At 41.9% G+C, this 12,334-nt stretch overlaps 1 protein-coding gene across 1 annotated transcript in view; it reads right to left on the bottom strand.

Moving 5' to 3' along the window:
- The window catches only part of Rad51 (RAD51 recombinase), a 21,668-nt gene that overhangs the window by 6,474 nt on the left and 2,860 nt on the right, over positions 1–12,334 (bottom strand). The window contains exons 2-6 of the mRNA XM_021185496.1: positions 11,262–11,350; positions 8,907–9,044; positions 6,733–6,850; positions 4,397–4,488; positions 1,654–1,748 (exon numbers count right to left, since the gene is read on the bottom strand). Coding sequence (XP_021041155.1) covers positions 1,654–1,748; positions 4,397–4,488; positions 6,733–6,850; positions 8,907–9,044; positions 11,262–11,348 — 530 coding nt within the window. The 5' untranslated portion in view covers positions 11,349–11,350. The remainder of the gene's footprint in view (positions 1–1,653; positions 1,749–4,396; positions 4,489–6,732; positions 6,851–8,906; positions 9,045–11,261; positions 11,351–12,334) is intronic.

Raw genomic sequence — 12,334 nt, 5'->3', positions numbered from 1 at the left:
AGAGAGAGAGAGAGAGAGAGAGAGAGAGAGAGAGAGAGAGAGAGACAGAGCGAGCATGCAGATCTTGCATGGTGGTACAAGCCTATAACTCCCAATACTTGAAGGTGGATGCAGGAAGATCAGGAGTTCTAGGTCAACCTCAGCTATACAGTACATTCATGGCCACCTATGTCTAAGACTGTCTCAAACAAGGCAGGCACGATAATGCATCATAATCTAACCACACCAGAGGCAGAGAGGAAAGTACCAAGAGTTTCAGGATAACCTGGGATACATCAGAGTTTTGATCAAGCCTGAGCTACATGGTTAGACTGTGTCTCAAAAACAAAACCAAGGGGCTGGGGTGTTCGTACAAATCATTGTGAACTTTTTATTCCGTGCCATTGATCCATATCTTAGTTGTCTATTAATTTAGTTTTTTTTGTTTTATTTTGTTTTGAGAGTTTCATTATGTAGCTTTCCGACTAGCTAGCCTTCAGCTGACAGAGATCTGCCTGCTTCTGTCTCTTGACCTGAGTAACTCTACCTTTTTTTTTTTTTTCCAGTACTGAGAATTGAACCTGGGGTCTCATGTATGCTAGACAAGTACTTTACCACCGTGCTATACCTAGCTGCATATCTACGTTTAAGTCAGAACCATCTGTAATGACTACTGTAGTTTTATAATGAGTTTTCAGTTAAGGACTTGGGCTGGAGAGATGGCTCAGTGGTTTAAGATCAGTGACTGCTCTTCAGAGGTCCTAGATACAATTCCCAACACTCATACATCAACTCACAACTATAATATTCACCAAAATTTCAATTTGATATCCAGTGGCCCTTTCTGGCCTCTGAAGGCACCAGATACACACTCTGGTGCACGGACACGTGCAGGCAATGCCCTCCTCACAAATAAACAATAAATAGATAAATAAATGGAGCTCTAGATTTTTCCGCATGAATCTTATGAGTTTATCAATTTGTAAAAAAACTTGCTAGAATTTTGACATGACTTATAGTTTTTAACAATCTCAATTCTGTGATGTCCTCTTGGCTATTAAGATACTGGTGCTTACTGCCCTAGCAGAGGACCTGGGCTGACTTTCCACAGCCCACACTGTGTCTCACAACCATTTATGATTCCAGTTCAGGAGAATCTGCTGCCTCTTATGGCCTCCATGTGCGTCCTTGCACTTGGTATGCATCATACACGTGGGCGACACTCAGATACATAAGAATACATCTTAATTATGTCTATAATTACCTTTTTGGTGAACTGATTTTTTTAAAAGATTTATTTATTTATTTTATGTAAGTACACTGTAGCTGTCTTCAGACACTCCAGAAGAGGGCATCAGATTTCGTTACGGATGGTTGTGAGCCACCATGTGGTCGCTGGGATTTGAACTCAGGACCTTCGGAAGAGCCTTCAGTATCCTTGATCGCTGAGCCATCTCTCTAGCCCACAACCTGTCTTTAAAGCGTTTCTTTGGAAGACACACGTAGTTGGATCTTGCCTTTGATTCCACCTGAGATACTTACAGATTGCCGAGTAAGGAATGTTTCCCATTAAAGATTGTTGTTTTCAACCACACATACAACTAGAGTGTAGCATAATGAGACACATTTCAGGCAAGTTCAACTTGCTAAACACATTCAAGTCTCAAAACCTACCTCTCAGCTACTGCTAGCAGCCGCTCCGGCCTAAAGGTGCCCTCGGTGTCAATGTACATGGCCTTCCCTTCACCTCCACCACGGTCAATGGGGAGCTGGGGAGGGGGAAAAGAAACAGTGGAAACATCCACACTTCTGATACAGTTGCCAAGTTCCCCATGATAAATCAACATATACTATAATCTCACAAAATAAAAAAACTATAGTAATTTTAAAAAATATAGTAATTAAAATTTGGAATGGCAGCTCACATACAGGAGACAGATGCCTCTCCATGACTTTGAAGGCAGCTTGGACCACATATTAAGATCCAGGACAGCCTGGATTATAGTATGAGATCAGAGGTTAAGAGTACTGGCTGGCCGGGCGGTGGTGGCACACACCTTTAATCCCAGCACTTGGGAGGCAGAGGCAAGCGGATCTCTGAGTTTGAGGCCAGCCTGGTCTACAAAGTGAGTTCCAGGACAGCCAGGGCCACATAGAGAAACCCTGTCTCAAAAACAAAAACAAACAAACAAACAAAAAAAGAACTACCTGTACTCCAGAGGACCCAGGTTTCATTCCCAGGACATGCCTGGTGACTCACAACCCTGTAATTAATTCCAGGGTCCAAGATACTACTTTGGCTTTCACAAACACCAGACGTATATACATAGTAAAACAAACAAACATGACAATTAGAGGCAAAAGGACATATTCTCTTTTGATAGAAATACAAGTTAATAGCTGACATGGAGCACAGGAAGTTAGTGTTTTGTCCGAGCTGGACTGCTTTGAAACAGTCTAAACTATGAGATAAAACTGCATGTTAAGACCAGTCAGTTCAAAGGTCAAACATTTACAACTGGCAATGATGACCCATGTTTGCAATGTCCGTATGAAGAGGATCAGGAGTTCAAGGTCCGCTATATAGTAAATTTGAGGTCAGCCCTGGCAACACGAGACACTGCCTCACAATAAGCAAGGTCACCCGTGCAGAGCGTGGTGGCTCTAAGGCACTGGAACCCAGAGCTGTCAGAAGCAGAGGAGGAGGGGCATCACTTGAGTGTGCTGAGTTTTGCAGCAACAACAGAAACCTGAGTGAGTTCCAGGTTCACAGAACGACTGTCTCAAAGGAATAAGGTGGAGATGCAGACACTGTCAAGTCAGCAGGTAGTGGTTGTTTTCAGTGGTGCTCTGACAGAAATCACTGTGTAGCTACGCTGATTGCCAACTCGTGATCCCCTGAGCGCTAGGATTATAGGTTTGCACCATAATGCTTGGCTAATTTAGAAGTTTTCCATAAACATTTAGTGCTGTAATTTATCTCTACTTTATAGATGTACATGTTATTTTATCTCTCTTAACATTTTAATAGGACTGGCGAGATGTCTGAGCAGGTAAGAGCACTGACCACTTTTCCAAAGGACCTGAGTTCAAATCCAAGCAATCACATGGTGGCTCACAACCACTTGTAATGAGATCTGATGCCCTCTTCTGGTGTGTCTGAAGTCAGCTACAGTGTACTTATGTATAATAATAAATAAATCTTTGGGCCAGAGCAAGCAGGGACTGAGCAAGCAGAGTTGACCGGAGCAGGGTTGACCAGAGCGAGCAGAGGTCTTAAAATTCAATTCCCAACAACCACATGAAGGCTCACAACAATCAGTACAGCCACCATGTACTCACATACATAAAATAAATAAATCTTAAAAAAATTTTTTTAATAATGCGATGGCATAAATTCTTCAGACATTTTATCATTCTTGGACAAATGTGAAATGTTCTAGATTATCTTAGATTAAATAATTATTAGAGATCTAATGCAGTGAAGTTTCATTTCATTAAGTTGGGAAAATCTGAACAATGACAACAGATGTTTGAATTTAAGTAGCAATCTAACACTCCCTCGTATTCTGGTTCTTAGACTACTAACATGCAACTGTCCTGACTGTTAATGAACTAGCGTTCTTTGGGGAAAGTAACAAAGGTCTATAGCTGCTGGGCACCTCAGAATGTTATTTAAGACTTTGTTTACTGTTAACAGGACCATCTTACTACTTAATAAACATTGTCAGACTAGGATTCTATTTGTATTTTAATGAATTAGCATGGTATGCAGGGTTGCCATAGAAACAATAGATATTTATACTGTATCCATTCTACATGAATCTCTGTTAAAAGGACATGGGGAGGGGGCTGGAGAGGTGGTCAGGAGTGCTCATTACACAATCTTGAAGACCTGAATTTGTATCTCAGGACTAATTTAACAAGCTAGGTATAGTCTCAAAGGAATCTGCAATCCTAGTGCTATAAAAAACAGAGACAGAATGATAACCCAGGCTTGCTGACTGCCAGTCTAGCCGAAAGACAGGAGCTGTAAGTCCAGCGAGAGACCCTGCCTTACAGGAGCAAAGTGGAGAGTAATAGAGGAAGAGACCAGGTACCTTCTGGTCTCTAAGTGTCCACAGGCATGCGCCCCTCACACACACGAGCGAGTGCCACACACATAAAGTAAAAAGTTACAGAGAAAGCATTTTTAGTCAAAAACACCAGATACAGTATTTAATGAATTCAGGTTAGGTTATTATTAATTACACATGTATTCTTTTGAGACATAAAGTGTAGACTGTGCGACTAGAGAGATGGCTTCTCGGTTAAGTGCACTGGCTACTCTTCCACAGGACCGGGTTTCATTCCTAACAACCACAAGGAAGCTCATGGCTCCTTGCTGATCTGATCAGCCCGGACCCTAGCAACTCACCTGGCATGTAACAGCCAACGTATGACAGATCTGTGTCTTCCCAGTTCGGAATTCTCCAAACATCTCTGTGATAGATCCAGTCTCAATTCCACCTATGAAATTAAAAAGTACATCACATAAAATAACTGTTTAGAAAGTACATTCATTGAAATGTTCATAGAGCACATGAGATGTTACATAACTTAAAACTCCTATTTTCAACATTCAGTAATTTGTAAATTTCTTTTCTTTCTGACTGAGCTCACTAGTGCACACCTGTAAGCCAGTTATGTGGGAAGATGAAGCAGAAGGATGTAAGGTTCAAAGCCTGTCTGGGCAACATAGGATGTTCAAGACCAGTCTGCACAAAATAGCAAGTCTCTGGGCCTGGGTATGTAGCTCAATGGTAGAATCCTACTTAGATAAAAAGGCCTAGACTCAACTCCCCATATCACCCAAAATAAAATATAAAACAATAAAAATAATTAAAAGCCATTACTTATTTTTAAATAAGTATAGGTTGCTTGTACATAGGAGGTTCTGGGCACTCATTCCTGAGTTTCCTAGGGTAAACCTTACATCCCTTCAGCTCTCAGTATGGTCACATCTCTCTATATGTACTCACTTGTGTTACTATATTTTTTAGGCAATTTTATTGCATGTACAGCTTCAAGTAATTGCTACCATAATGAAGTTACAGAGCTCAACTAAGAAAAGCCGACAGCTTCAGCAGTTTTAATATAACCCAGTATTTACTATTCTTTGCGAACTCCTTGTTCAATGTACTTAAATGTAACATTCATGCTGTTATGCTGTTCGATCATCCTCATCTTGAAGAAAACAGGCATAATTGTCACCAGGAACATTATTTAATCCAGTAAGTAAATACTAGAAATGAAAATTCCTTTATTTATTTTTTATGAGACAGGGTTTATGTAATCCAGGCTAGTCTCAAACTCATTCTATCGCTGAAGACAACATTAAACATCTAACCCTTTCCCTCCACATCCCAAGTGCTAGGATTACAGGCATGAGCTCTGTCTATATAGCCCTTGCTGTCCTGGAGGGAAGGGGATCGTCTTGGAGAGGTTAACACTCACATTTTAGTATGATTCCTGAAGCCATGCTATTTGTACCCCAAAAAGGAAGAAAAAGTAAATAATCAAATAACCAGAAAACCAGCAAGAACCAAACTTAACTTTTCAACAATGAGACAACTATGTTTCAAAGCTCAGACCCCTCGGACGGACGAGGTGGCGCTGTCTCTAATCCCAGCACTTACAGAATCGAAGCAGTGGGATCTGAGTTTCGTAGCAGAAAGCACAGCTCAGTGGCAGAGGACCTGAGTCTCTGGACTCAATCCCTTCCCATATACTTTTTGTTTTTAAATCTGTAATTGTTGTACTGTGCGTATGGCATGTGTGAACGTGGCAAGGCATGAGCCACAGCTCACATGTAGAGGGCAGAGGATAACTCTGGAGAATGGGTCATCTCCTTCTACTATGGGTTCCAGGATTGAATTCAGGTCATCAGGGTTGTAAGACAACCACTTTCTGTAACCAGTCATTGAAATTCAATCTTGTGTTAGAATTTTAAAATAAATAAATCAAACAAACAAATAATACATAACATATAGTATACATATAATACTTATCTCCTCAAACAGAGGGAACTTATTCTTTAATATATAGTCAGAGCAAGGCACTGTTTCAACAAAACAAGATAAAACAAAGCCAAAAGTTATTTAATTTACAGGCAATTTCCCTATTTTATAAATCAGAGCCAGAATGACTGACTAATGCCTATAATCTCAAATCCTGGCAGTGGAGTACAGGGACAGAAGATGGGGAATTTAAGTATATCATTAGCTCCTGAACCCATTTCTAAAACCACTAAAAAATAATTAAAAAATAAAAATGTCTTTCTTTTAAAAATGTTACATTTGTAGAATGTTACACAGAAATAAATATACAAGGGGGCTCTAGAAACACTTCCTCGCTTCCTCAGGGTCACCATCGTCCCAACTGTAATGAAGTGTCTATGAGAAGCTGACATTCCTATAACCCAAAATACATTCAATTCGGCCTGAATCTTAGATCCATTGACACAAGCCAGGGAAACAAAAACAAAACAAAAAACCAACCCACTCAAAAGAAATAAACAAAAACCTAAACTAAGAAATCTTGCAAAAGCAAAACTGGAGCATCAGGCAGCCAGGGCCCTGAAGACCCGACTGTCCATACTTCTCTGCAGCTCGCTCCCCTAAGATGAATTCTGTATAATAGCCTGGCTTTGCTCTGACCTGCCAGCCGTGCTGATTACCCAGGGTTTATAACGCAGGATAAGGATCACTGTACCTTGAAGCAGTTTGTCCAGCTCTTTGGAGCCAGTAGTTATCTGTATGATCTCTGACCGGCGCTGGTGAAACTCAGTTGCAGTGGTGAAACCCATTGGAACCAATTTCGCTGCCTCAGTCTAGGAAAACCAGACACGTTAAACTAGCAATGTCACGCAGGTAAAGGGCTCCCACTGTCTGGGAAAGCTGGGACCCAAAATGCTTTAGACTGTGATTTTTTTGTATATCTTGGGGTACTTGGGCAGACTACCAGTTGAACATCCTTCACTGAAAATTCCAAATACCTCAAAATCTGAACCTTTTTGAGTGTAAGTTTTTTGATAAAGGGGAAAAAAAATCAGACTTCTGTGAATTTCCCCTCTTATTTCTGCAGTGGAGATGTGCCCAGGAGCACACAGGAAACGCTCCTGTGCAGGGATGACAGGAGTGCACCACCACAGGAGCTTACAAAGACAACTCAGCATGTCTTCACACCTCACTTCCTGTCAGCCTTGTAACCAAGGATGTCATCCACAGCCTTTCTCCCCATTGATTATTTTCCAAGTATACACAAGTAACATTTATACCTTACCTTAGCAACAAAACTGTACTTTACGTTGAAAAAAGTCTTAATATAATGGGACAATAAAACTAAGCATCTAGGGGTCTAGAGAAACGGCTCGGTGGAGAAAAGCACGTGCTGCTCTTTTTTTTTTTTTTTTTTTTTTGGTTTTTCGAGACAGGGTTTCTCTGTGTAGCCCTGGCTGGCCTCGAACTCAGAAATCTGCCTGCCTCTGCCTCCCGAGTGCTGGGATTAAAGGCGTGCGCCACCAGGCCTGCTTTCCATTTCCTCCTTTCCTTCTCTTCTAACACCTCTGTAGACTTTTCCTCTGTTCAGATACCTACAGGCTTTCTTAAGTCTGAAAAGGAATCAGTCGGCTTGCTTACTGGTCCAATAAAACAAAAATTAACCTTAAAACAAAGCTCCACAATTCTTGTGTGAATAAAAAGTAGGATTTTGGGGGGTGGGGCTGGTGCCTTTGGCAGAGTATTTATACTTGGCAGAGAACTGTCTCATGTTTGAGTATCTTCTCACACATCTGTCCCGAGGCCACAAGGCACACTGGTAGCCCTCTAACAAATCTCTGTATAGAAGCTTAAAGGAAGTTGTAAGATACCTGACATAGGCGCTGGGAACTAAGCTCAGGTCAGAATAAACTCTTTAACCGTGAGCATCCCTTCAGACCCTCCACACTATTGCCCCCCTTGAAATATTACATATTAATATAGGCTAATAAAAACATTAAGAGATAGCATGGATGTATACTGTTACTTTGATATTTTAGTTGTAGTTGGGATGGAACCTGTGACTTTGAGCATTCGAGGTTACCATGTGACTTTGTATATCAACATTTTACCAATATCATTCTCTCTCTTTCTCTGGTGGTACTGATAGTTAACTGGAGCCTAGCACATGCCAGGCAAGTACTTTCCACTGAAACACGTACCCAGCTTCTCTTTTTACATTTTATTTCTGAAACAGGGTCTCACTCAATTAAGTTGGCCAAATTGGCCTACATGATGAACTCACTCCAAAGCAGAGACTAGCTTCCAACTTCCTGTCCCAGACCCCGTAATAGTTTGAACTACAGGCTTGTACCTTACAATGTAGCATCAAAATTTTTTTCTAAACTGCGTAAGTGGCTGCATTTAGTTGTATACATTATAAACCTATTTTAGGGGCTGGAGAAATGGCTTGAGAGCACTTGTTGCTCTATCAGAGAACCAAGGTCTGACACCCGGCACCCACATGGTGGCTAATGAACATCTGTAAGTCCAGCTCCAGGGCATCTGACACCCTCTCCTAGCTTCCGAAGGCAAGGATGTGGTGCACATGCCAAAACAGCATATACATATAATTTAAAATAGAACTCTGAGGTGAGATCTCTTCAAAATGACAGAGTGCACAACCTTACTGTGGGGTGCTTCTGGCAGTATTTATATCAAATCCCACAATACTGCAATTCTCCACAGGAAATCAGAATTTAAGATAAAAACTGTCAACAGTCACTTCTGGAATGGGAACCAGGTGACAAGAGGAAGGAAGAGGGCTAAGGGCTGTCACTATACACCATTGTATACTAATTATTCTCACTAATGCCTCTGCCCTCTCCTCCATCTCATGGGTACACTTACCAGAATTTTGTCAGCTTTGGCTTCACTAATTCCCTTAATATTTATTAGTTCCTTCTTTGGTGCATAAGCAACAGCCTCCACTGTATGGTAACCGGCTTCTTCTAATTTCTTCACATCATTGGCATTTATGCCACATTGCTGTTAAGAAACAATGAATAAAGTTAGGCTTCTTGTCCAGTATGGATCGTACACCTCAGAGAGGTGTTTGAAGATCACTAATATATGCAAAACATCTGAAAACTTTGACTACACATGAATTATTAAATAACAAATTAAAGGCATATGCCTTTAATACCATCACTTAGAAGGCAGAGGCAGGTGGAGCTCTGAGTTTGGGGCTAGCCTGGCCTATAGAGTGAGTTCCAGGACAGCCAGGGTTGTTAACCCAAAAAAAAAAATCCCTGTCTCAACAAAACCAAAACCTGTTAATGGCTTTTTAATAAGTTGTGTTACAATTTTCCTCAACCCAGCTAGATCCCAAATAATTAAGACTGCACTGTATAGTCTGTAAGGTCACAGCAACCGAGCAATTGTTACTCCATTTTAATCTTCTGTGCTAAGCTGGCTACTTCCGAGCCAGAATCTCCAAGATACTTGCATTCTTTGGCTTTCTCTGCTCCAGTTGTTTTCTCATGGTGTCTCCTAGACTGTTCCTCCAAGGCTAATTCCTACCTCCTCTCTCTGCTGCCCTCTCCCCTGGATGGGAGGAAGTCCTGTCCCGTTTTCTCCCCTGCGCAGTCATTGGCTCACTGGCTAGCTTTATTGACCACTCAAAGAAGAAATGGGAGCAACACTCACACAACATCGAGGCAGGAGATAGAATAAGGATTGTAACCAGATATGGGGACCCAGAAACCAGCACTTGAATTACACAGTGCAAAATATCATTATGTCTACAAAAAAACACACACACCAAATTATCAACTTTTTCATTATCAAAATTAATAGTTTTGGGCTGGAGAGACGGAGAGATGTGGTCGTGAGGTGGCGGAGACAAGGAGATCCCTAAGACTCACTGGGGTGGCAGCCTAGTCTACTCAGTGAGCTCCAGGCCAAAAACTGTGTCAGCTGGGACTCCTGATTCTTTTTGCTCCGTTTGGGAAGCAAGTGCCCCAAGCTCAGCTCACTTACATAGTCTCCAGAGTGTTGAGGCTCAGGTAGACTGGAAAACTAGACAGTTAAAACAGAAGGTCAAAGCGTTTCCTCCCACAGGGTCCTTCCTATAGCAGGCAGAAATATTGTACAGATTTAGCATGTGCTACTGTTTTGCGTGTGTGTGTGTGTGGTGTATGTGCTCACGTATTTATAAGTTTGTGTGTACATGCCTGGAGGCCAGGGGTGTCTGCCTCAGTCACTTATCTTGGGAGACAGGGTCTCTTACTATACCTGATTCTCATGGATTGGCTAGACTGGCTCACCAGAAAGCCCCAATGATCCTCTAAGAATCCAGTCATTTACTACTCTGCCTGGATTCTATGCGTGTCGGGATCCAAATTGAGGTCCTCACTGTTTGCACGGCATGGACTTTACCCACAGAGCCATCTCCCCAAGCCTCTCGTTTGTTCTGCTGCTGCTACTTGGTTGTGGCTTGTTGGAGACAGGTTTAACATACACAGCCTTGTCCTGGAACTTGCTATGTAGACCAGGCTGGCCTCCAAAAGAATTCTGCGTCAGCCTTCCAACTGCTAGAATTACAGGTATGGGCCACCATGCCCAGCTAATGCTTCATATTATATATAATGTTGAGTCCTAAAATAGAGGTGAGTCTTACACCTTAACAACCCCACACCATTCAGCCTGCCCAATGACAGCCGGGACCAGTGGAGAGAGAGAGAGGCTGATCCCCTTTCCCATGTGCATTCCTGGGTTACACCACTAATTCCCCACTAGCAATTTTAAAAAAGATTTATTTATTTATTACATATAAGTACACTGAAGCGGTCTTCAGAAACATCAGAAGAGGGCATCAGATCTCAGTACAGATGGTTGTAAGCCACCATGTGGTTGCTGAGATTTGAACTCAGAACCTCTGGAAGAGCAGTCAGTGCTCATAACTGCTGAACCATCTCTCCAGCCCCCCATTAGCATTTTAATACTTAGTATAAGTAGCACAGAGATTCCACTAGAGGATCCTAGGCCTTCGTTAAAGTTCAGCTCTTAGGGAGACAACAGAGTAGGAAGAGAATTGTTGAGAGACTTGACCAGACATCTTTAGCAACAATCCTGTGCTTTTCTGTAGAAACCTTGACAACCTCCTGAAACTCTAATTTAATTTCTGTAAAGGTGAATTTTTTTCATTAGGTAGAACAATTCATTACAGCATTGTCAGAAAACACTTAGCAACTAGGAACCTACCTCTAACCGTGAAATAGGCTGCGGCCCGAAACTCTCTTCTTCCACTGAAGTATCTGCACTTGCTTCAAGCTGCATTTGCATAGCCATGACTAAGAAACACAGACAGGCACCAGTATGAGTGAACACTAGAGAAACATTCGGGGTAAGTAAGAACTGCAAGTTTAGTTCCCGACACACCTCTGAAGAACTGCAGCTGGCCCTCCCTAGCCACAGGTTAAGAGCAACTGCTGCTCTACAGAGAGCATCCAGGTTCAGTTCTCAGCACCCACAAGGAAATTCATGTGTTTATAACTTCAGTTCTAGGAGATTCAGCACCCCTTCTGACCATGCGGACACGACACAGGAGTGTTATCTTTTCAGGCATAGAAACAAAACATTCAAACACATAAAATAAAAATAAGCTTAAAACAAACAACCAAAAACCCCAGGCATGTCTGACAGCCCATTCAAAATATATTTAAAAAAAATTTTTTTTTTTACAAAGCAGCAAGTTCCAAGCTCTTCCTATACTACAGGATGAGTAAAATTCCAAAAGAGAATATTTCCATCTTCTTGGAACAGAGGAATTCTTGAACTAGATACGTATAGCAACAACAATCTAAAAGTGAACAGTATTTCCAGCCTTGAAAACGCAGGCTGGAAATACATATAGCAGCCTGTGGAACCGTCTTTGTCTGGCAGATGAAAAAGAGGCACCAGGGGGAATCCTCAGCACCACCAAGAAGACAAGAAACTGAGTGCATTTATCTTACTGTCAGCGATGAAGATGGACCTTCCGGTCCCAGGACAGGTTAAATAACTACTGAAATAAACCCTTAGCTCTGACAATATTTACGCTCATAACTTTGGGCTTTGGGATGTAGATCAATTGGTAGCATTTGCCTACCATGCACCAAGCCCCAAGTTTGAAGCTATGCAGTGCATAAAACCAGGCATGGTAGTTATGCCTGTAATCCCAGCATTTGGGAAGTAGGTAGGAAGACTAGAAACTCAAGGCCAGCCGGGCGTGGTGGCGCACGCCATTAATCCCAGCACTCGGGAGGCAGAGGCAGGCAGATTTCTGAGTTCGAGGC

Source organism: Mus caroli, chromosome 2 (assembly GCF_900094665.2).
Source record: "Mus caroli chromosome 2, CAROLI_EIJ_v1.1, whole genome shotgun sequence".
NCBI lineage: Eukaryota > Metazoa > Chordata > Mammalia > Rodentia > Muridae > Mus > Mus caroli.
Note: the sequence above shows the minus strand (reverse complement) of the source record. Positions and strands in the feature narration are given on the sequence as shown.